The sequence below is a fragment of the Megalobrama amblycephala genome, linkage group LG16 (genome assembly GCF_018812025.1).
Source record: "Megalobrama amblycephala isolate DHTTF-2021 linkage group LG16, ASM1881202v1, whole genome shotgun sequence".
Lineage (NCBI taxonomy): Eukaryota > Metazoa > Chordata > Actinopteri > Cypriniformes > Xenocyprididae > Megalobrama > Megalobrama amblycephala.
Window position 1 is genome coordinate 4,503,150 of NC_063059.1, and position 26,556 is coordinate 4,529,705.

Here is a 26,556-nt window from a genome sequence, read left to right on the forward strand (position 1 = left end):
TGTCGTGTCGATGAGGCCTTCACAGTGGATGATCTAGTCGACTCGATCTCTGCTGATACTTCAGGGCTGCGTTGTGGTCGTGTCAAGGCGCAGGTCCTTGGTCTCAGCTGGATATGGCCCGGATCCGGTTGACTATGGTAAACCTTGGGATAAACAGAAAGACTAATATTAGCGTAGATGCCATTCTTTTTCTGATGTAATGAGTACATCTAGTGTTATAGGAAGTGTTCCCGGTTCCGGCTGACCTAATTTATGCAGCCTAATAATCCTTTAACGGATTTGAAAATATAAATTGATAATGTGTTATGTGTATGCCAGGTTAAAGAGATGTGTTTTTTAGTCTAGATTTAACACTCTGAGGTCTAAAAACGCGCCGGCGCGTTTTGCAGGTTTTTTTTCACATTGCAGCAAAACAGACTTAAAATACTCCGTCATTTTTTGTCATAGAAACATAAGTAATACATCAATTGAAACTATAGAATATCTCCTTTTATTTGTATACACTCAGAGTAAAAACAAAATGTTGTGCTTTTTGTAAAATAAAGAAAACTAACATGATGCGTGATCTCTCATCTCCCTCTGAACGAAGTCCAATCTGATAGTTCTCAGAAAATGAAGTGTAACTTAGTGAATACTAATCACAAAAAATTCATACTTATGTCTAACAAAACGTTGAAATGTCAGGTTTTAAATCGTGCAAGTCAAATCGAAAACAAACATTCTGTGTTTATGTAATCTGTATGAAAAGAGAGCCATGTCAGAAGTCCGTGATTCAGCTCATTACCCACTAATGCGGCTACACCCACGGAGCCAGCGCTATTCACAGGCAAATTCAGAGACAACACATGCATTCATCATCTCAATCGTGTATTTATTGCCTTGAAAATTGTTTATCTGGATGAAAAAGCCATGGTTAGCGATCTCTGGAAGACATTCAGTAAATTCCTGTTTGTTTTCTTCTATTGATAAGTTTTAAGTGAGTTTTTGTTTCTTTAGCGCCCTCCGGCTGTAGTATGAATTGGTAAACTCCATTCATGGAATATCGTCTTCTTCTTAGGTGAATTTGTGGACTAAAATGCACAGAGCGCCCTCCGGCTGCAGTATGAATTGCAAACACCAGCGCTCATAGAGATAACAATGAATATTAAATAAAAAATAACTCCTCTGTATAGAAAATTGACATAAACATATGAGAATCCTATATTTCTCCAAATGTGCATGCTTTTAAACTAAAAGCCTATATTCAGACTCTTTGCATCACAGAAATACATTATATTTTAAAGTATAATATAAAACCATTATTTTATATTGTAATAAAATTTTTCTGTATGTTTCATATACCATGATGAGCTTGAGACATCACAGAAGTTTTTTTTCACAGCCTACCTGACTGAAATGCCTCATTAATATGCAAGTCTTTTCAGGTCATTACTATTCAATTCTTTTGTCTTCACAGGTGAGAATGAGCCATTATTCATGGAGATTCACGCCTCCTCGCATACCGTGTTTCTTGGCAAAAAGTGTCTTACAAAAACTAAATCAGTATATTGTTATAAATGAAAGAGTAGTCAGCATAATTTTTACATAATTTTGAAGCAAAAACTCTAGTCTACAACCTTCAATACCCAAAAGTCTTGTGAACACAGATTTAATATACTTTTATTGGCCTTATATCAGTGACTTAAGTTTTTTGTTTTTTCAGTAACCACGCATAAACGTTATTCCTTCAAAAACACAAACATGTACACACATGTTCCTCACATATTATGGTAGCCTAGTTTGTGCTGAATACAGTGTAATGACACTTGTGTCATTAATATGTTTATGAACAACTGAAAAAAGCACAAATGTCAGGGCATGTCAAAACTTCTCCAGGCCCCAAATCAGCCTCAGACTCCAGAGGGTTAAACTGACAGAGTGTGTCTGCATCCCGAACAATGCTAGGAAGATTGTTCCAGAGTTTGGGTGCCAAATAGGAGAAGGATTTACCGCCTGCGGTTGATTTTGATATTTTAGGAATTATCAGCTAGCCTGAATTCTGAGATCGCAATAAATGTGAAGGACTATAATGCAGAGAGCTCACTGGGGAGCTAAACCATTTAGTGCTTTGTAAGTAATTAGCAAGATTTTAAAATCTATACGATGTTTAACAGGAAGCCAATGCAGTGATGACAGAACTGGGCTAATATGGTCATACTTCCTAGTTCTAGTAAGAACTCTAGCTGCTGCATTTTGTACGAGCTGTAGTTTATTTATCAAGCTGGAGGAACAACCACCCAGTAGAGCGTTACAGTAATCTAGCCTTGAGGTCATGAACGCATGAACTAACTGTTCTGCATTTTTCATTGAGAGCATATGTCGTAGTTTAGATATATTTTTAAGATGGAAGAATGCGGTTTTGCAGATGCTAGTAACATGGCCTTCAAATTAAAGATTGGTATCAAAGAGCACACCCAGGTTCCTAACTGACGACGAAGACTTAACAGAGCAGCCATCAAGTGTTAGACAGGTATTCTAGGTTACTGCGTGAAGTAGTTTTTGGTCCAAAAATTAGAATCTCTGTTTTTTCTGAATTTAGTAGTAGGAAATTACTGGTCATCCAGTTTTTTATATCAGCTATACATTCTGTTAATTTAGCGAATTGGTAAGTTTCGTCAGGGCGTGAAGAAATATAGAGCTGAGTATCATCAGCGTAACAATGAAAACTAACGCCATGCTTCCTAATGATATCTCCCAAGGGTAGCATGTACAGAGTGAAAAGCAACGGTCCTAGTACTGAGCCTTGCGGTACTCCATATTTAACTTGTGATTGATATGACATCTCATCGTTTACTACTACAAACTGATAACGGTCAGATAAGTATGATTTGAACCATGCCAATGCAATTCCACTAATGCCAACATAGTTTTCGAGTCTATTTAGAAGAATATTGTGATCAATAGTGTCAAATGCAGCACTAAGATCCAGTAACACTAATAGAGAAATACAACCACGATCTGATGATAAGAGCAAATCATTAGTAACTCTAATGAGAGCAGTCTCAGTACTATGGTACGGTCTAAATCCTGACTGGAAATCCTCACAGATACTATTTCTTTCTAAAAAGGAACATAGTTGTGATGAAACTGCCTTTTCTAGTATTTTTGATAGAAAAGTGAAAACTCTCAGAGCGTCACGACCCAACAGCATGAGGATCTGGGCACTATCATCCATTTTTGTAATCTCAGAGGCTATCCTTCTAAGATGAGGATGATTTTGAGCGACCTCTGGAGTAGGTATTTCTGCTCTGTTATCTGGAATATTGTTGCACTCGATTAGAGTAGGTAGTGTCAGGCTAATATTACCACTAGCAGGCTCTATCTGAAATCCATCAACTCTCCGTCCAGAAGCTTCAATAGTTCCAGCACAGGTTTTGAGGAGATATGGAGAAGCCTGACTATTTATGCAGAAAAACTTGAAAAACTCTGATCTTACTAGTGACCTGTTGCTCTGGTCATCGAGCATCGACAGCGGCTTCTGGACTGCCCTTAGGATACAATCTAACTAAGCATATCTTAGAACAAGATTTAGCTGGCAAACCTTCCCCACAGACTTTAGTACAGGCACTGTTCACAGGAGGCGATGAACGTTCTTCCTCCCCGCCATGATCTGAAGAAATGACTGAGCTTTTGGAGACCCATGATACTGGTCCTAAGTGGAGAGCAGTGGTGTGGTCTTCACTGTCACATTCCATACACTTCACTACAACTCTACAATTGCGTGCGATGTGGGAAGAAGATGCACAACATTGAAAACAGATACCATGTTCCTTTCAAATAGGCCTTTCGTTCCTCCATTGGCTTCATTCGAAAACCACAACACTTTTTCAGTGGATGTGGTTTATTATGTATCGGGCAGATCTTGGGGTTTTCGTCACTGGTGCTCGAGTCCTTACTTGGGGTAGGCCTTTTGAAAGACATCAATTTTATTAACAGAAATGGGCATCCTCTGTGTTAGTTTGCTCAAGAATTTCTCACTTTTAGGAGGACCAGCAATTGTGAAGCTTGGATCGTTTCTGGCCTTTGCCTCGTAACAGACAAAGTTAACAAAATACCAGAAAGGAGGAAAGGTGGCATTATACTGTTCTTTATATTTCATGCCGTGAGAGAGCCATTTCTCTTGAAGGAAGTATGGTAGCTTTTCCACTATGGGATTTATTCCTATAGCAGTATCCAGATATGTTAGGCCAGGCAGGTAGCCATCTTGCTTAGCCGCCTGTAGTTCAGTCAGGAGATCACCTAACTCTCTCAACTTGATAAAGTCCTTATTAAGAACTCTGGGAAAATTTTCCAGCCTTTGCAGAAGTGCATTTTCAATTATCTCAGGTGCACCGTAACATTCTGTTAATCTTTCCCAGGCATTGTGTAGCGCTGCCTTGGGATCACTAACATGAACTGACCGTAACCTTTTCACCTGGTCAGATGATTCTTTGCCGAGCCATCTAATAAGCAGGTCCAGCTCTTCACCGGCTGTCAGGCCCAAACCCTCCGTGGCTCCAACATAGGCTGATTTCCATGCTCTAAAATTCTCAGGTCTGTCATCAAACTTGACGAGACTTGTATTTACAAGCTAAATATTTTGCTAAGTCTAACATACCTGGCAGTAACATACATGGCAGTTCAGTGAAGGCATCCTGTTCACAATTCATTTTAATGAGGCTATGAGCAGAACAGTTGGGGTCTGAGGTCTCAGGATACAGTTTGTTGCTGTAATTTGAATTCTAAATGTCTGTTTCTTTTGGCTTATTTAGTTCCGCCCCACTTTGCATTTCAGCATAGTCTTTGGTGCACTCCACTTTGCTATGTGAAGACACAGAGAAGCTATCACTTGAAATACTATCCTCAATTGCTGCTACAGCTGCTTCTAACACTTCTGCCTGGGCCAGAGCAGCAGCTTGTTCTTTTTCATGTTGGAGCACCTCCAAATCTGCCTCCATTTTGGCTTTGTCCAGTTTGTGGGACATTTTTAATTTAATCTTGTCCAGTTTGATTGCATTTTCTTTCTTTACAAACAATACATGAGTTTGTGCTGCTTCTGCTTGAGCCCGTGCAGTGGCTGCTGCCATGCAAGCTGACATTCTTGATGACCGCGATGATTGTGAGAATTGTGACGATCGTGATGATCGTGATGAATGGGAGCGTTTTGAGCCCACCTCAGAAGCTCGGTCTACTGTGCTCATGGTTTCCTCTGCATTTTCCTCTGCAGAGGCTGTAAGCTTCTTGTCGTGGTTCATGGTACAAATGTGACCGCAATCTTCTGCCATGTAACTTGATTTGCTTGTAGGATTACCATCTTTTTACTGTACTGTTCTCCTTGCATCTACCAATGCAATTTAACAGCCAGCCAAACTCCATCTATAAAGTACAGACGAGGTAGGATTCATCTTAGTCTTTGACGTTTTAATAAGATGCCAGTTACATTATGAATTAAGAGTAAAACTGCAAAAAACAGCAAATAAACAACAATCACAAAAATTAACCAATGACTAAAGAGCATTCATGTAAGTATATCTGAAAAATAGCCCAAATTAAATCAATGTCATCAATTTACTTAAATGGGATTATCAGATGACCAAGAAATTGGCAACAAATACAAATATTGACTCATACAGAAGTTATCTTATCAAAGTAGATTGAGATTAACACATTGAGTGCTGTCAAACAAAGGCTAGGCTAATAGCTAAAGGCTATCATCACAAAAATTACATTAAATCAAAGCTCTAAATAAAATTATGACAAATATATGAAAATATGTATCATCAAGTATTATGTATAGAAGAATTAACATACAGATGATGCTTTTACATACGCAAAACAAAGGATGGCATCTGAAGATTGAGGAGCTAACCGCATGAGAAATGTGATCACTTATTTTTCTGGAGAACTGCCACTGGGGGGCACCAAAACTACATAACTATACATACTATACAAGTGACAAGTAAACTTGGAGCAGAACAGAAGGCATTTATTAACCCCCTGGAGCATTGTGGAGTATGTTTATGATGGATGGATGTGGATGGAGACCTATTCTTCAGCTTATACTTGTGACCCTGGTTCACTGCCATTATAGAGCTCGATGTGTCAGGATATATAATAATATTTCTCTGATTGTGTTCATCAGAAAAAAGATAGTCATATACACCTAGGATGGCATTGTCTTAGTATTTACACTCTCTGGATTAAATTAAACAATGGGAAACAGATGTGTTTTTTTTTTTTTTTTGTTTTTCTTTGACTGCATTGTATTATCCATTAATTGTGTTGTGCAATGTAACCATAATTTACACTAATCTCGCATAAGAGGCTTCATGAGCAAATGTATGTCTTTATATGTAATTTGTGTATAAATTGACTTTTTGGCACTGCTGGATTCTACCCTAAATTCATGTATGATTTATTATCCCAGTATCATGTGATTTCTTATGCTTGATGTATGATTCAGATATTTGTCATTCATTCATCTGTTCTGTGTGATCTTTCAACATTAACAGTGATGGCATATGACAGATATGTGGCAATATGTAGACCGCTGGAGTATCATTCAATAATGACCAATCAGAGGGTTCTTGAATGTATCCTTTTCTGCTGGCTTTCTCCATTTTTTTGCATGTCTGTTTTAATTGTAATAACATCAAGACTAAAATTATGTGGCTCAATTATTGAAAAGCTTTATTGTGAAAATTGGTCAGTTTTTAAACTTTCCTGTTTTTCTACAACAGTAAATAATGTGATTGGGTATGTAGTCATTATTATATATTTTGGACATGCAGTATTGATATTTTGCTCATACATTCACTTGATTGGAAAATGCAGAAAGTCAAAAGAGGGCAAGCATAAATTCATACAAACATGCGTACCACATCTTCTTGCACTGCTCAATGTGAGTGTTGCATTGCTGTTTGACGTGCTGTACACTCGTTATGGTTCAAAGAATTTGCTGCAAGATTTACATAATTTCATGGCTCTAGAACTTTTACTCATACCACCTATTTTAACCCCCTCATTTATGGACTAAATCTGACAAGACTACGGAAGCAAGTCATGAGAGTGTTTTTCAAAAAAGAAGCGGCATTATCTGATTGAATATTTCTTGAAGTCACAAACAAATATTTTTATTATCTTAAATATTCTAACCCTAGACTCTTTGTGAGCAATTACTGAATCAACTTGTATTATGAAAATTGCTTTATTTTGTTGAAAACAATGTCCAGATTGTTATAGCTAGTAGGTTTTGTCCTTTTCAGCCATATTACATGGATTTGCCATTCATTTATCTATTTATTTTTATATGAAAACATGAAATGATGCAGGTTTACACTTATTTTTATGTTCCTTCGATATGTATTTAACTAGATGAATTTAGCCTAACTTTCATAAATGTTAATGAATTTAAAATTGACTGTAATAATGATTTGGAATTGTTTTGAAAATGACCTTTTTAAAGCATGCTTTATTTGCATTTTATGTTGGCATTGCTGAGTTTGGTTGATTTATTTATATGACATAGTGGTAAAAGCTTAGGTAGGGTGGATTTAGTGAGGCAAAAGTCAGTAATGAGATTGGCCTCAATTTTATGTTTTTAGTATTGGTCTCTGAATTGTATTGCTGGAGATTGAAGAGTTAAAGTGATATGCTCAGTGCATCCCAAGATTAAAATGTACTGCCTGTGTATAATGGTCTGCATTTATCAATGAAACTTACCCATGTTCAAAATCATGATTGATGTTTTACAGTTGTGTATGATACAAGAAATATATAATTAAGAACATAAGAAAGCTAGCAGCAGAATATCAGAGTCAACAGCAGCAGCAATAAAGAAACCTGTATAGAATCGTTTGACATTTTACAAGTTGTCTATGATGCAAGGAATAATAATTAAGCATAATTAAAGCTAGCATGAGAACATGTGTTTTGAGTCAATAATAACAACAGCAGCAGGAAGACACCCTTGCTGTGAAAGCAAGCATAGGCCAATTTCAAAACACTGCTTCATGAAGCTTTATGAATCTTTTGTTTTGAAATACAAATCAGTGGTTAGGAGCGCCAAAGTCACATGATTTCAGCAGTTTGATAATTCGGCTTCATGGTATAGGCCCCAGGTCAAAGGGGGAAAAAAAAGAAGGAAAAAAAAAAAAAAAAATAGGCCTAAACAACAAAGACAAAAACTCTAAAAAAGTGCAACCACAACTCGACTGAGGGCAGAAATAACATTTGCTCACTTTTTATTTCCCATACATTGGTATGCGCTTAGTCTCAGTCACGATTAGGGATGGGTATCGTTAAGGTTTTAACGGTATTACTACTCTTACGATACTGCTTATCGATCCGTTAGCCTACTTTAACGGTATTCTTATCGGTACTTTTTGTTTATATATAATATTATTTATTATATATATATATATATATATATATATATATATATATATATATATATGAGCTTAATTAACTTTGCTTTATATTATATAGTGTCTGGCATTTTTGGTGTTTTATATAAGGTACAGTAAGAACATGAACAAAGAAACAAAGTAAAACAAACTGACAAAAACAATAAAACAAAGATAGAAATTAAATAAAGTGCTTTCATTTGTTCATGTGTTCAGGTAATATAGGCCTAGCCTATAAAAGAAATCTAAGTAATGTAACCAAATGTAAAATAAGACTGCATGGTTTTCACAGCATAAATTAATAGATTAATGCTTATTAAAGTTAACTATATTCATAAGAAGAGCTGTGAGTGATTTTCTCTTTGCATTTTGTTGTTTGATTAACACTGATGGCACAATCATCAGAAGGTGACTGCTGTCACTTTAACACCCTAGATATTAACATACATTGGATTTTCTCCCAGCTGTTCATGTACACTTACGAAATAAACTGCATTTAAGTAGCTAAACATGCTCCAATCTGGTCATTTTAACATATTTTTGTGTGTATTTGATTGTTTGGACGTGCACCTGAAGCCCAACGTGTAATTTATCTATTTGTGATCCGTTTTGGAGCGCGCACACACAATTCAGCCTGAGGAACAGCGTCTCTTGCGTGGATTATTGTGCTTTCAACGTTTTAAAACGTTGATAATTATCAAACATTTACTGCAATTTATCAACAGTAAAGACTGCATTTTATTGTGCTGGTTCTGACGTTAAGTTTGGGTTTAGGGAGGAAGGAACGTGCACAGCTGTGAAGAAAATGAAGGTGTGCTAGACGAAACGCGGCTAGTTTTTAATAGTTTTACCTCAGATATCTTTTTTCTGATCCTTGGACGCCAAAATCGAAATTAAATATAAAATTAGCTCAATATCACAGGCCTAAAGTGTAAGCAGACGTTTAGTTGTTTAGTTCTCTCCTTCTTCGTCACCATTAAACAGGGTTTAAATGTTGTGTGCGCGCTGTAGCTCCTCTGCGTGAGCGCGATCTCTCTTCTGGATTGCAAAAGCAAAAATGCACCACAGACAAATGTCCTAATATTATTGAATACAGACACAGCTGGCAACTCTGGTGAGATAGAATTTGCAAGACAATGTCTATTTAGCACTAATAAATGTACGTGTATTTTGTTCATAATTTCTTTAAAAATGAGTCATTTTAGCTGTAAGGTATCTGTATTTTTGCTCAAGTATGAATTTCATTAATTTTCAGACTCGCTGGAACTAGGCAGTTATGGCCAGCCAAAAAACTCTTGTCTAGTCTACCATGAGCGATCTATGGCTTTTCATCTTTCCAAGGCAGATCGAATCTCTGTGTCATGCAGGCCATAACCTCCATCTGTTCATTGTATGTGGGACAGGAAGGCTGAGAGGGCTCCAATAAAATTTCTTTACCCTTAACAGCCACATTCTGCTCTTCCTGGCTCAAAGCCAAAAGAGCACTATCCACTATCAGGTGAAAAAATGTCCTCATCCAATGGAGCGCTTTGCCAGTGGCAGAGGACCGAGAAAGAGAATGTGAGAATTGTGCTTACACTTTACTTTTTTTTTTTTCTTGTACAGTTGCAAAAAAAAGTTTGTGAACCACTTGCATAATCTGTGAAAATGTGAAAAATTTTAACAAAATAAGAGAGATCATACAAAATGCATGTTATTTTTTTATTTAATACTGTCCTGAGTAAGATATTTTACATAAAAGATGTTTATATATAATCCATTGGAAAAAAAAAAAATGCTGAATTTATTAAAATAATCCAGTTCAAAAGTTTGTGAACCACTGATTCTTAATACTGTGTGTGGTTACTGGATGATCTATGACTGTTGTTTTGTTGTGTGATGTTTGTCATGAGTCCCTTGTTTATTCTGAGCAGTTAAACTGAGCACTGTTCTTCAGAAAAAATCTCCAGGTTCCAAAAATTATTCAGTTTTCCACTATCTTTTGTATATTTGAACCCTTTACAGCAGTGACTGAATGATTTTGAGATCCATCTTTTCACATGGAGGACAACTGAGGGACTCAAAAAAAAAAAAAAAAAAAAAAATTCAAACATTCACTGATGCTCCAGAAGGAAACACAATGCATTAAGAGTCGGGGGGTGAAAACTTTTGAACAGGATGAAGAGGTCCAAATATTTCCTATTTCGCTTGAATATCTTTTTTTTTTTTTTTTTTTTTTTTTTCTCATTTAGTACTGCCCTTCGGAAGCAACAGAAGATACTTGCATGTTTCCCGGAAGACAAATTAAATACAATTTACCTTGATCTTCAAATTCCAAATGTTTTCACCCCCCATCTATTAATACATCATGTTTTTTTCTGGAGCATCAGTGAATGCTTGAACCTTTTTTAAAAGTTATGTTTGAGTCCCTCAGTTGACCTAAGTGTGAAAAGACAGATCTCAAAATCATCCAGTCACTGCTGTAAAGGGTTCAAATATGCAAAAAATGCTGGAAAACTGAAGAATCTGCAGCAGGACCTGGAGATTTTTTTCTGAAGAACAAAGCTCAGTTTAACTGCTCAGGACAAACTCAGGGACTCATGAACAACCATGACAAAAAACAAAACAAAACAAAAAAACAGTCGTAGATCATCCAGGTAACCACACAAAGTATTAAGAATCAGTGGTTCACATACTTATGAATGGGGTTATTTTAATAAATTCAGCTTTTTTTTTTTTTTTTTTTGTCTTGTGGATTATATGTAAACATCTTTTATGTAAAATATCTTACTCAGGACAGTACTAAATAAAAAATATGCATTTTGTATTATCTCCCTTATTTTGTTAAAATTATTAACATTTTCACAGATTCTGCAAGTGGTTCACATACTTTTTCTTGCAACTGTATGTCATGTGCGGGTAGAAATGGCAGTATAATAGCCGTTTTATTGGGTTTCATTGAGGAAATTTTTGCTTTCAAACTCCTACATGTATCTATTTTGTGCACCTATCGTGTAAAATGGATTTATGAAAGAAATGATGGAGAAATATTAAAATTCCAATAAAAATACATACTTCTGCCAAAATGTATGCATTTGGAATTGGCACAGGCAAAATGACAAAAGAGAAAAGAAAGAAAAGATAAAGGTTTAGGAGGGGTTTGTGCTCTATGCAAAAAAGCAAAAAAGCCTCCTGAGACATGTTGGATGCTATAAGAATGATGACCCACACTTCCTCTAAAACACATATAGTGATTTCTCTCACACATTAAATGAGTAACAATGGTCATTTCATGGTGCATCACAGAAGGTATTTCAATTATGTAATGTGTGTTTTAAGGTATAGAAATATTTGCCTGATGTGACATCTCACAAGTATTTTGTTAAACCAAATAAACCTGATTATGTAAACACAATTCTTTACAGCAAATATTAATCTAAGTTTTTTGTGAAATTATTTATAATATACTACTGTTCATTGATAATCCATGTGTGTTCATAATTCATCAACTAATGCTACTTCATGTAGAAATGTATTTGAATATTCAGAAATGAATATTCATTGTTATAACTAAATCATCATCTAATATTAAATTTAACCTTATTGATCTCAAGTTAATAATGAAAAGTGGTAAAGATGTTTAATAATCATAGAAACTTTGTGTACTTCCTTCTTCAGGTCAATAAAGGAGCTCTGCCTAATGCAAAATGGAAAATGGGACATATTTTTACTTCATGTTATTTGAAAATCTTGGGTACACAAGATATGGTTTCTTCAGTTTAGGATTTATGCTGTACTGTGCTATCATATTATTTAATGTCCTTATTATGCTTGCAATATTTCTGGAAAGGACTTTACACCAGCCCATGTATATTCTTATTTTGTGTTTGTCTGTCAACTCAATGTTTGGAACAGCTGGCTTTTTCCCAAGAGTACTGAAAGACTTGCTATCTGATACACACTCAATCTCTCCTGAAGCATGTGTCTTACAGTGTATTGTCATTTTGACATATGCCGCAAACGAATATATGATATTAATGATAATGGCATTTGATAGATTTGTTGCAATCTGTAAACCCTTACGATACCACAACATAATTACACCAAGGTTTTTGACTGTTTCTGTTGTTATAAACCTGGCCTATCCAATGATTTTACTTAGTATTACTGGTTTTTTAAGTACAAAACTGAAAATGTGTGGTAACAAATTATTTAAGGTGTACTGCCACACCTATGAAGTAGTCAAGCTTTCTTGCGAAAAACAACAATAATTAATAATGTTTTGGGCTTGTTTATATTAATCACAACTTCTATAATACCCTTAAGTTTAATATTATATTCTTATATAAAAATTATTATCATTTGTCAAAGAAGCTCAGCACAGTTCAAGAGCAAAGCGTTTCAAACTTGTATTCCACACATAGTGGTCCTTTTGAATTTCTCAATTGCTATTATTTCTGAGATCACTTTGAGTCGAATTGTGAATATAGAACTTCCTACAGGGCTGTCAGTTTTCCTTTCACTGGAGTTTCTTATTATACCACCCATCCTGAACCCCCTTGTTTATGCTTTAAACCTGCCTGATATTCGCAAAAAAATTATTTGTCTTATAAACCCCTTCAGGTAGTGTCACAAGTATGTTCTGTTTTTCCCTTTGTGTCTGCCTGAGTTCCAGTTTGTCTCCAAGATCACGAATCAGTTAATCATTCTGTGCAGGTGTTTTGTGTTAATGATTACTCCCTGCATTTATAAGCCCTGTGTTTCCTTATTGTCCTGTCTCATTAACTCATTGTGGTAGTATTCTGAGTTCTCCTACAATGTCTCTGTTTATCCACTGTGGATTTAATGAAGACTGCTTTGTGTTATGCTCCTACGTTTTCTGTAAGGGGTAGGATTAGGGGTAGGGTTAGCATAAGGAGAGTTTGTACAATATAAAATAGTTTTGTCTATGGAATGTCCCCATAAAACATGAAAACCAAATGTGTGTGTGTGTGTATACTTTAACCATGTAGCTCATTATTATATTCACTTTACATCCAATATTGTGAAATATTGTGACTGTCCACTATATGTGCTAAGGTTAGTGTGTCTCCCTGCATTCTGGAAGGAAACAAGAAATGAGCACAAAAATGAATCCAGCTACTTATTAGTTTGTTACAAATTGACACGAGCCTCCCCTTTAAATTATGCAATGCTTTCTTAAAGCTGCATTCCCCCATTTTTCCTCTTTGTCTTCTGTTTGAAACCTGCGATTGCAGTCATATGCGGAATAGTTATCGTTTTGTGCGTTGTGCATCAGCACGACTCCTCAGCAGATGAATCTAATGTTTGCTGTCAGTCAACGCACCGGTGTGGATACTGTGCTTCAGAATCACAGATTCTATGTCTTGAAAGTAAGACCAATTTAAGATTTTTCACTGGAAAATATCATCTGAACAAGTATGTAACATTTCTGTCACTTTTGTTCTGACCAACTGAGGAAAAAAGCATTAGGCCTACAATAAATCGTGCTGCCAATGATGATTAAATCTAATGATCGCTTAGCTTGGATCACGCCAAACCGTGAAAATTATTATTACTGTTATACTTTGTTCTCAAATTGTTAATGTTAACAACATCAGCATTGCCTATCCCTGCATCTCACTCAGCTCCCTAGTTCCCAAGGTCGTGAATCAGTATATCATGTAAATAAGTGAATGTGACCGATTCCCTGATCAGTGCCCTGACTACTGAAATAGGGGGCTGATTGAGATGCACGCTATGTGTATTTAGTGTATATTAGGCTGCGTTTACACTGGCACAAAAAATCCAATCTTTTGCTCACATCTGACACAGATCGGAATTAGTTGCAAACGTGGTTTTAAATCCGATACATATCCGAATCTCTGGACATGCAACCTACGTCTAAACACGCATATCCGATTCCCATTGGAATTCTAAGCCATCAGAAGGCGATGGTGACACGTTTGCTAACTAAAAGGTAGCTTTAATGTTGTATTATGAAGCAGACGTGCTTGTATGCACTCACACTAAAAATTTGCAGTTTCAGGTGGGAGCCTTATATGTCTAACGTTATCTATTTTTCTTGAAAGAAATTGCGCACACACACATACAGTACAGTCCAAAAGTTTGGAACCACTAAGATTTTTTTATTTTTTAAAAGAAGTTTCGTCTGCTCACCAAGGCTACATTTATTTAATTAAAAATACAGTAAAAAACAGTAATATTGTGAAATATTATTACAATTTAAAATAACTGTGTACTATTTAAATATATTTGACAAAGTAATTTATTCCTGTGATGCAAAGCTGAATTTTTAGCATCGTTAATCCAGTCTTCAGTGTCACATGATCCTTCAGAAATCATTCTAATATGCTGATTTGCTGCTCAATAAACATTTATTATTATTATCAATGTTGAAAACAGTTGTGTACTTTTTTTTTTTTTTCAGGATTCCTTGATGAATAGAAAGTTCAAAAGAACAGCATTTATCTGAAATACAAAGCTTCTGTAGCATTATACACTACCGTTCAAAAGTTTGGGGTCAGTAAGAATTTTTATTTTTATTTTTTTGAAAAGAAATTAAAGAAATGAATACTTTATTCAGCAAGGATGCATTAAATCAATCAAAAGTGGAAGTAAAGACATTTATAATGTTACAAAAGATTAGATTTCAGATAAACACTGTTCTTTTGAACTTTCTATTCATCAAATAATCCTGAGAAAAAATATTGTACACAAATATTTTGTACAATTGTACACATTAAATGTTTCTTGAGCAGCAGATCAGCATATTAGAATGATTTCTGAAGGATCATGTGACACTGAAGACTGGAGTAATGATGCTGAAAATTCAGCTTTGCATCACAGGAATAAATTACTTTGTGAAATATATTCAAATAGAAAACAGTTATTTTAAATTGTAATAATATTTCAGAATATTACTGTTTTTTACTGTATTTTTAATTAAATAAATGTAGCCTTGGTGAGCAGACGAAACTTCTTTTAAAAACGTTAAAAATCTTAGTGGTTCCAAACTTTTGGACTGTACTGTACATTCAGCAGCTGGATGTCAACCTTTGCCCGGTTAATTTAAAAGAGACGGACATGTTGTTGTTTTTCTTAAAAGCCAAAAGCTTCACTGTAGCTCTTTCTCTCGTGCGTGCGTGTGCGCGCTCTCTCTCCCTTGCTCCCTTGAATTCATTAAAACATTTATAAAACTGATAAATGTAGATAAAATAGCAAATGCAAATTACCTTTATTTTCTGGTCTATATCCGTTCAGTCAGAATTTGCGCTACAATACATCCATGACACTGACAGCTGTTAATTTATCCATTCAGGTAGGCTAATCATGGCCACTTAATTAAATATATAAATAATTTTAATAGCACGGCCATTCAAAACCCGAGGATCTACTATGTGCATGTAAAACTATCAATGATGATCATTTTGGGGCAGGAAGTAATGTAAACACAGATATCGGATACCAGCCACGTCTAAAGTGAATGTAAACACGCTGGCCAAAAAATCAGATATGGTCAAAAGATTGGATCTGTGCATTAATACTTGCAGTGTAAATGCAGCCTTGGTGTTACCTGTAGATTTCAATTTCTGTAGCCACTCCACAGTCCAAAGTCTTTTGCTTTTTGACTACGGGTGAATCTCCAGTTGTCACTGATGATTGTCAGTGTCAGATTGACATTTAATTATTTCAGCTGCTGTGAGAACAGGCTATAAATGATCCGCTACAAGCAGCATCCTCACATGATAAAACCGACTTGCCTGGACTCCTTCCTTTCTGTTTACAGATGTGACGTAATGACGCACAGATGACCTGCTGCATGCTCGAATTTCCCGCGGAAATCCACCAGGTCGCTCTTATTATAAAACATTATTACAAGCTTACCCTTGTGAATCGCGTGAAGATAAGGAGATAGTTTTGAACACTGGCTGGTTATATACTCAAAAAATAGTTTTTGGATAATTTTTAACCAAAAAAAGTTTTAAGTTTTAAGCCCTCTATGACTATGGTGCTGTTTGCAACAAGCACTGTTAGAATTGAATAATGAAATTCTGCATTTCTCTCACACCTGTAATGATAGAACAATTTGGTTTAAATCATCATCATCATCATCATCACCACCATCGTTGTCTTGGAATTGTTGTGTTAGGAATCATCAGAGCTGGACTGGGGAAAAATTAAACCCACCACATTAATGTTTTGCTAGGGTTATGGCGTTTAAATGTGAATAAATAAAATAACAAGAGAGACAAATGAAAAACCCAGCATTTGTTAGAGTGAATGTGTTAAACAATATTCATTTTGCATTATATTTGTAGTGGGTTCGTTTATTTAGTTATTTTATTTTATGAAGACATCACGGAAGAATGCTTGTCACGTAACTTCCGCTCTAATTGGTTAAACGCTGTTTGCCGTGACACTGTGGAGACAAGCACATAGTTGTTTGGCGTTGTACTGGTGGGAGTGTGGAGAGCGGCTGAACACAGTGCACAGCTTGTATACACATTTGAGCATGTGTTTTGTTCTGTTGTAGCAAAAACCTGCCATCACAGTCACTGATTTGGAGCTGTACGTCTCTTATCATGCTTTTTCCCTGTTTGTGTTGCTGATGACCTGGGTAGGTCATTTGATTATTATGTACAAAAAGTAGAGTGCTGTTTGTTCTGGAATGCATATGCTTTGTTTTTGTTGTAGTAACAAACCTGGCATCACAGTCAATGATTTGGAGCTGTTCATCTCTTATTGTGACTCTTTCCCTGTTCATGTGGCTGATAATACCTGGGTAGGTTGATTGATTTATTATGTGCCATAAACAGTGAGTTGTTTGTTCTTAAGCGTTTGTTTTGTTTGATTCGTTGTGGTAACAAATTGGGCAGCACGGTCATTTAACTTGTGATATGATGTGTCTAAAATAGAAAACATTGTGGAGGTAATTGAATATTGTGTTTTAATATTTTATAAGAGTACAATGAATTGAAAGGTATGGTCTAAATCTATATTGTATATTTATATAGTGTATGAAAGTAAGTGTATTTAAATGTGTAATTGTGTTTTAGCAGACATACCTGGGAGCTGATCAAACATTAGACCACTGTTTTTCCTGGTATTGAATGTTTGAATATTTTTTTTTTTTTTTTTTTTTTCTACTGATTTATTGATTTAGTTATACTGTATTGTTTATTTGTTTCTGTTCCCTCTCGAAAGGGAACTCTACTCTGCGTTTGAAACGCATATGGGGGGAACGTCACACGTGAACCGATGTCTGAAAGCCAAGTATCAAATCTCTCCAATCCTATTGGCCTGCGACAGCCTATGACATCATTATAGAGCGACCTGGAAGTATATAAGGAGCGCCGAGAGAATCAGTCAGTATGTTTTCGTCTTTCGGGACTGTTTTGTCTAATCGCGATTTCATCGAATCTGGTAAGGGAATCTTATATTATGCCTTACAAACATTTCAGAGAGTGTGTTCATCCGTGTCCCAGGTTTTTGACACTTGATATACATATTCTGGGCATTTTCTGTCTGGGAGAGGAGCGCACATAGACAGTGCTTGAGGCTGCTGTCTGTGTTTTTCTGTTATTTACTGTGAGCGTCTCCCTATCAGGACGCTCCGTTCTCTTTTGGCATTCTTCTTGAGGGAAGAGGTGTCCGCATCTGTGCCTGGTGGTTCTGGCCCTGTTTGTGCTGAGGAAAAAACGGCAGCTGCAATCATGGGGCTTGCAGGTGAGCTCGTTGGGAAGTTTGAGAGAGGTATATATATATATATATATATATATATATATATATATATATATATATATATATATATATATATATATATATATTTTTTTTCTTCATGTAACATGCTCAGATGATTCTTACAGTCAAACTGATGGCTGGCTCTTTTAGGCTTAAAAGAACCCTAGATTCCATCCTTTCATGTGGAAAATGAGGAGTCTTCCGTCTTTGAGCCACAGGAAGTTAAGCTGTGCCTGGTGCTGGGTTTGTGCTGAGCTGGGTCTATATTTTGTGTTTAAAATATGTCAACCTTGTTTTCCCTGTATAGTTTTCCTGAACATTTAGACAGCCAGGAGGTCTGGTCCGTCTCGAGCTGAGGCTCAGAGACAGGGCCAGAGGTCCAGTATGGACGCTCGGGCGCCTCCTCCTTCTATTCATCAAAGCAGGAAGAAGCAGGTTTTAAGGGAAGTGATCGATCGCAGACGCAATCGATTCCATCTCCTTGCGAGGGCAACTTTACACCTGCCCTCGCCCCTTCTTTCTCCGCATCCTGGGTTTTACTTAGGCACTTCTTAAATGGTCAGGCTGGTGGCGGGGCCCTTGATAAATAAAAACTCTTTTAGGCTTGAAAAGAACTCTAGATTCCATCTTTCCTTGTGAAAGAAAAGGAAAAGAGGAATCTTCGGTCTTCAAGTCGCAGGAAGATTAGCTGGGTCTATATTTTTGTTTCTAAATATGTTGACCTTGTGTTCCTGTATAGTTTTTCCTGAGTATGTAGTTGGAAAAAGTAAGGTTTTTTTGGGCAAACTGAAGTTTGTTAGGTTGGCTAGAATGATATTTGTGCAGGCCACAAAATGGCCGCCTCTTAGCCACCATTTTATAGAGTAGCTTCTTCTCTGGTTTTAGCTAGAGTAAGTTTGAGTCATTTCTATGCTGCTTGTGGGCTTGCAGGCCCACAGCTTAGCGGCCTAGGCTAGGACTAGGATTAGGTGTTTATCATTATAAATCACTCTTTGTATTACTATCCCTTGTTAGGTTGTATAGTTACCTAGTTCTGGCCTCCTCCTGAGCGAGTTGTTAGGCCATATGCCCATTTCCCCCTTGTTAATAGTGTAGGTGCAATGGCTGAAGTTAAGAGCTAAGGTAGTAGGCTGTTGTGAGCCTCCCTGATGCTGTTGTTTCAGATGGTAGGCCCTTATCTTTGCGTAGATAAGTTTATGCTGTGTATGCTAGGCCCCACTTTCTAGAACCTCATTGATGCTATGAATTTGTCTTTCCCCTGAGCCCCTTGAATTAACATTCAAGTCTGAGGTTATGGCTTATTTAGCTCCCATTTGTTAGGGTTCATTACAGATGTTTTTCTGTTTGGTGAGAGCATTTATCCTTTTCAGGATAGCATGTATAATATCAAAGCATTATGTTTGCTTTGGGTTCTAGTTTTTGCCCTACACGTATGTAAGCTTTACTCCTAGTGCTGCCACAGGTTAGCACCTGTTCTCATAATAGTAGGCTTGTGTTTAGCCTCTGTTTAAGAGCATGGTAACTATTTGTACTCCCCGTTTAGGGTTTGGTGTTTCACTGAGTGCATCACCTGATGTATTGCACACTCAGGTTGAGTGTAGGGAACCTCACATTCAGTTTAGTTCTGTTAGGTCCCTTTGGTTTGATCACTGCCACAACTGCTATATTGCATATACTGAAGGAGTTGTAGGCTCTATCAGTTTGAGCCTCCTTCTAGTATGGTAGCTTGTGTTTTACAAGCATTGCTGGTAGATGTTCATGAGTTTTGCTTACTTAATTTAGCACTGCCACAGGTTTATGCCCGTTTCTGTTTGAGGTATTAGGCCTTTTTAGGCCTCCTTCAGACCATGGCAGCATGTTGTTGTGCCCCCTGTAATGGTATTTGGTACATTGCCTGTTAGAATGTGTAGACTTAGCTCAGGTTGGTCCCCTTTTTGGGCCTCCTTCAGATCATGATGGCGTATGTTGTACTCCTTTTGCTTTAAAGAGTAAAAGGTGCTTTTACTGAGTACACTGCTTGTTGGATTGTGTTAGGTAGACTGTTGTGTGGGCACTCTACAGTCTTATCTGCTGTTACTTTCATGTGGTAGATTCTTGCTCCCAGTAAGATAGGTGTTCAAGGTGTGTGGCCTTGAAAGGCCGCCCTTGGATTTTTCCCACTCCCACTTCTGGGGTTGTGACTTAAGCAGAATAACATGTATGAGTTTCTACTCCATGTAGAACTATTGTCATGTTGTAGGCCCCTCTCTGGCCTCCATGATTATGTGCCTACAGTATGGTCTATCTGTTAGGTTGAGCTTTGTACCCCCCTGCTAGGGTTGCTATATAGTGCTTAGCTCCCTAAGCTGGTCATTGGTTGAAGGCTTCCATGAGGCCTCCCGTTTGAGGACCAGTCCCCAGGTTGGTTTGTGCTCCCCTTTATCAGGGTTTCTTAGAGCACAGCCTCCTCAGTGTCTTCTCTGAAGAACGCTTTGTTGAGACTCTGTATTCAGACAGGGTTGGCCAAAGACTAGGTTTGTCATTGTCAGACCATTGTCTTGGTTACTTATGTAACCATGGTCTGTTGGCTGTAGGGAATGCAGAGTAGAGTTCCCTTTCGTAAGGGAACGTCTCGGGTTACGTATGTAACCATGGGCTGTTGTCTGTAGGGAATGCTGTCACTGACAGCCTTTGTGTGACCCGAGGGTGAGTTACTGGTGTTTCTTTCTAAACTGCTTTACGTTTGTCTAGCCACTGTGGCATGCACTCCCCTCAAGCATGGCGACGAGGGTATATCGTTCCCCATATGCGTTTCAAATGCAGAGTAGATTTCCCTTTCGAAAGGGAACGTCTCGGTTACTTATGTAACCATGGTCTGTTGGCTGTAGGGAATGCAGAGTAGAGTTCCCTTTCAAAAGGGAACGTCTCGGGTTACGTATGTAACCATGGGCTGTTGGCTGTAGGGAATGCTGTCACTGACAGCCTTTGTGTGACCTGAGGGTGAGTTACTGGTGTTTCTTTCTAAACTGCTTTACGTTTGTCTAGCCATTGTGGCATGCACTCCCCTCAAGCATGGCGGCGAGGGTATATCGTTCCCCATATGCGTTTCAAATGCAGAGTAGATTTCCCTTTCGAAAAGGGAACGTCTCGGGTTACGTATGTAACCATGGTTCCCTGAGAACAGGGAACGAGACTCTGCATGTCCCTGCCATGCTATGATGCTCTGTCGCGCTATTATGATGTCATAGGCTGTCGCTGGCTAATAGGATTGAAGAGATTTGATACTTGGCTGTCAGACATCGGTTCACGTGTGACGTTCCCAATCATATTTTCCCTCTGCTTTGTTACATAATTTAAATTATTGCTCATTCAAGTTATCATTCATTGGGTATTATATATATTATACTTTATATTAAGTAAAATAACAAATGAGCACAATTCAGATGGAGGGCAGGAAGTAAAGAATGGAGGACATAGAGGAAAGCCTGTATTGTAGCGGTTTAGACTATTTCAAAGAAAGAAAATCACCACATATGTTGGTTGTGATCCTTATATTATGAAGAGGAGTGAATGTTCTGCTGAACTGATATATTTGCCTGCTATCGAGGCTGCATCCTTCTACTCCAAAAAACAGATGAAATGAAAGCGTACAAAGGTATGGATGCTTACAACTTTTTTGTTAGTATTTGGGTCAGCGACCTCGGTATCAATGTGCCATGGTCCATGGTCCACAAGGACAATTGCTTGGTTTTTGTCCGCATGAGCAAAGGCACTTGATTCAGTCTTATTTTGCCAAAGGAAAACACTGAAAAATATGAATGTATATTGTTGGCAATCAGATGTTTATTGGTGGTTACTTATCAGAACTAAAAGAGTGTGCACTTTGTAAATTAGATTACATTTAATAAAGTCTGAAGCTAAATTCAAACTACTGAGGTGCATGGCAGAGCATTGCTCTTTTATATCTTCTTGTGTCCACACTGATTTTAAATTGTGAAAGACTAGTTCAGTTGTCCTTCATCTAACCCAACTGATTACAGCCAATTTAGTATTTATTTGTGCATGCAAAGCATGACACCACAATACCTTTTGATTAAATTTAGCCCTTAGGTTATGCAAAATTCTCTAAAAACACAATGTGTGCTATTATTCTGTAATATACCAAAATTTTATATAGCTATCATTAATCCATCCAAAGTTTTTTCATACAGCTCAGCTGAACAGTTTTTTTTTTTTTTTTTTTAGACAGAAAAAGGCATATCAGTACTAATTATTCCATAGTTTCATAATTTCTTACTCTAGTTGGACCACAGACTGAAAAATTGGCAAATAACTCCAATCTTATCAAAGTCAGTGACTCGTCTGGTTTTGTTGCCATGTGTTCAATGGGCATGGCCCTACTTTGCAGAATCTGATATTTCTTTCTAACTAATCCAATAACACTTTTGACATGAATATGCACATTAGCCACATTTCACCTCATCTGCTGACAACTGTCTTTTAGTGGCAAAACGTATTAATACAATTATTTTACCTCGTTGATCAAGTACAGTAACATCTCTGTATTGTCCTTTTGCTCTGGGTTCTTAGCTGACTCACAGAGATCCAGTGAGGCCTCTTCAGCTTCTGAGCATCTCTGTTGATCATCTCTGTTCATTTACACAATGATTCTGACACTGGTTCTTTTTTTTTTTTTACTTAATGAATAGCAAATATAATGTGGTCAATTCCCATGTGTTCTGTTGGTATAGTGATCCATATAGTGGCAGTAGCTGATATATAAATGTTTTACAGCAAATTCAGAAGTTGCCTCAGATCAACTGCAACAACCAGTTCTCTTCACTTTCGCCTTCACTATTCAGAGAATTTTTCTCTCTTGATTTCTACTTTAAAAAATATCAATGGACTATACTGAACTGAGGGCATCAAAAACTATTTAATGCTTTATTCTTCATATAATGAACAACTGAATCCATATATTTCTTTTTAAGTGGCTATTTCGTTGTTTTGACCAGCAAATGGAAAATGGAACCATGCCTTCATATTTTTACTTCACTTTGTTCAAGGAGTTTGTTCACATGAAATATCTCATCCTAATATTTATACTTGCAGTTTATTTAGCAATTATATTATTTAATGCCATCATTTTGTTTGTGGTGTTTAAAGACAGATCTCTTCATGAGCCAATGTACATACTGATATCTTGTTTGTCTGTCAATGATCTCTATGGGTCAGCTGGTTTCTTCCCTAGAATAATGGTTGATCTCCTTTCTGATACAAATACCATTTCTAGGCCAGCGTGTTATGTTCAGATTTTTACCATTTATTCTTATGCAATATCTGAATATACAATATTAACTCTGATGGCGTATGACAGATATGTTGCCATATGCAACCCTTTAAAATATCATAAAATTATGTCATTAAAAGTAACAGCATTGTACATGGCAATAGCATCACTTCATGCAGTGTTTTCTATGGGTCTCATTATTCTCTTCTCAGCCAGGTTGCCTTTGTGTGGGACTGACATAGCTCGACTGTACTGCTCCAACTGGTCTGTGGTTCGACTCTCTTGTGGGACTTCAACTTTGAGTAATAACATAATTGGATTTTTTGTCTCAGCAACAACAGTTTTTCTCCCTGCCTTCTTCATTTTATATACTTATGTCAGAATTTTGGTCATTTGTCAAAAAAGCTCCAAAGAATTTAGGGGCAAAGCAGTACAAACATGTCTTCCTCACATTATAAGCTTTCTGAACTACTCTATTGCATCATTTTGTGACATTGCTCTAAGTCGATATGATTCAGACAAATACAAGATTGTGGCTATAATTTTTTCAGTGGAATTTCTTGTTATTCCTCCTGTTCTCAATCCTCTTATTTATGGCTTAAATTTGCCAGAAATTCGCAAAAACATTTTATGTTTGTTTCAACAAAAATTGCCAATTTTCCAGAATAAGTAATTAAAGGAGAATATGACATAAAAAGCTAATTGGTTTTACAGTGTTTTTTTTTTTTTTTTTTTTTTTTATAAAACTTAATTCCCTGAAATGATTTTTTTAGTGCTATATGATGAGGCACATTGTTTTCTCATGTAACATATACTTCTTATGTCATCATAAAACAAGTCATCATCTCCTTGATGTTGTGTAATAATCTCCAATTTAATATTTAATAAAATACTTATGGCACGTTTCCTTGTTACTTGTTACCTTGTTACTCAACACTGCGCATTTTAATATACTAATGGGTGCAATTTAATATCTTTTGCTAGTATTTGTATTAACATGCTTTTGTCTGAACTGTATTTGAATCTTTTTTTTTCTTGCTTTATATACTGTACTGTATGTCGCCAGTTAAATTTTGGAAGTTTAATATTGAAATGATATTAAAAAATAAATGTATAGAAAACCCTATAAAACTATACTTGTTTTAATATTCTGTACTTAGGTATTGTATTTACATGGGCATGCAGGAATAGTACATTCACTTGTATGGAGCTATCAAAGCAAACAGGGACTCAGAGGGAACCAGCATACATTCTTATGTTAAAAATCTGGGGGTCATCTTTGATTCCGATCTGAAGTTTGACAAACAAATAAATTCAGTGGTTAGGGCCAGCTTTTCCCAGCTAAAGTGACTTCGAAAGTTAAAGCGCCTTCTTTCTTTTAGGGATTTGGAGACCGTTATTCACACTTTTATTTCCTCAAGGCTTGATTACTGCAATGTCTTGTATGCTGGAATCAGTCAGTCATCACTCTCATGATTACAAATTGTCCAAAATGCTGCAGCTCATTTCCTGACTGGGACAAAAAAAGAGGGAACATATTTCACCTATCCAGGCCTCTCTCCATTGGCACCCTGTGAAACAAAGAATTGATTTTAAGGCTTTAATTTACGTGTTCTTTGCTATGGCCTTCTCTTCATTCTATCTACAGATGTTACCGCCTGACTTCAGAGCAATGCGCTTTCACACCTTATTTATTTCCCAAGTACTTCTGAAACTTGCACTTGAATGTCATTCATTGCCATTCTGTAAATTAACTGAAATATTTGGTAACACTTTATTTCATAGCATATAATTAGGCATAATTTGTTGTTATTGCTATAATAAATATGTGAAATGTGTTACAGTAAATTATGCCTAATTATATGCAAACCTAAACCAAACACTAATTCCAACTACCATATAGTAAGTACATTTTGTTAATTAATATGACAATTAAGTAAATTGTATAATTGACAGTAAGGACACATTAAAATAAAGTGTAAACAAATATTTATATGTGCTATATGTGTGTCTTGGACAGAAAATGCAATATGAATGTAAGAATATATTGCTTGGTCTAAATCAAATTTCTATTTAACCCCCATCCTGGCCCCTGCATGGTGGTCTTATTTCAAAGGCATAAATCAGTGTTTATCTTATTTTATTTTGTTATATTAATATATTTCATTGTTCTCAGAGAAAACAACTGAGAAATAAATCTCAAAAGTATGCATTATCTCTGTGTAATCATCCATTATAATGACGCAATATTCTTCATCTAAAAACATCAGTCAAGCTTCACTGGGACTGGCCTTTTGACCTTTTGACCAAAGGGATTCATTTGTTTTTGTAATGTCTAACTAAACCTGAAGGTCCATTTATCTTAGCCTACTGGGAGAATGTGGTGGTCAAGATGCTTTCCTGGAATGGTCAAGGGACCATATTAGGAGTGAAAACAAGTTAACGACTTGTTAATTACATGTTTTGAGTTACATCATTTGGTGGTGCACTAAAAATAGTGGTATTTGCTACCATACCACTGAATGCTATTTGACACTGAAAATTAGCAAATTTACAAAACATGAAATCAAAAAAAAAAAAAAAAAAAAAGTGCTGAAATGTAGTATTAATAAGACTAATGTACTGAGCCCTGCACATGACATGCAAGAAAAAGAAAAAAAAAATCATGCACACAATTTACTAATTCATTCCCTCAATTTACTAAAACGTGCCCTAGTGAAAAAAAAGTATGCTAAGTATACTTGCAGCAAGACTAATTATTAGTATATTTCAAGTGTGTTGATTGATTAGTTAATGATTAGTTAATTTAAAGTGTGCTATTTTGAAACAACTAATTTTGTACTAAGTATATTTTAGTTGTAATTAAGTACAATTAAAATACAACTTAAAATACAACTAAGTATATTTAGTGTACTTTTGTGTGCTAAATTGGAACAACTTCAAGTATACTTAGTACACTTTAAGTATATGCCTGTGTAGGGACTAATTACATGCTTGATTAGTGATATTAAAGTGTAATTAATTTGTGTTATAAGTATACTTTATTTGTGTTATAAGTACACTTTATTTGTGATTTAAGTACATTGCAAAGTAATTATGAGTGTCTTCAGAACACACAAG

The 26,556-nt window shown here is 36.3% G+C and overlaps 1 protein-coding gene and 2 pseudogenes across 1 annotated transcript; all 3 read left to right on the top strand.

Moving 5' to 3' along the window:
• Positions 1 to 5,103: 5,103 nt before the first annotated feature.
• On the top strand, positions 5,104 to 7,381 carry LOC125249518 (annotated as a pseudogene).
• Positions 7,382 to 11,644: 4,263 nt separating this feature from the next.
• LOC125249193 lies at positions 11,645 to 13,382 on the top strand (annotated as a pseudogene).
• Positions 13,383 to 22,490: 9,108 nt separating this feature from the next.
• On the top strand, positions 22,491 to 26,101 carry LOC125249714 (olfactory receptor 52K1-like). Its single transcript, XM_048162056.1, has one exon. It carries the CDS (start codon positions 23,165 to 23,167, stop codon positions 24,107 to 24,109), a length of 945 nt encoding a protein of 314 aa, XP_048018013.1. The 5' UTR covers positions 22,491 to 23,164; the 3' UTR covers positions 24,110 to 26,101.
• Positions 26,102 to 26,556: the final 455 nt, after the last annotated feature.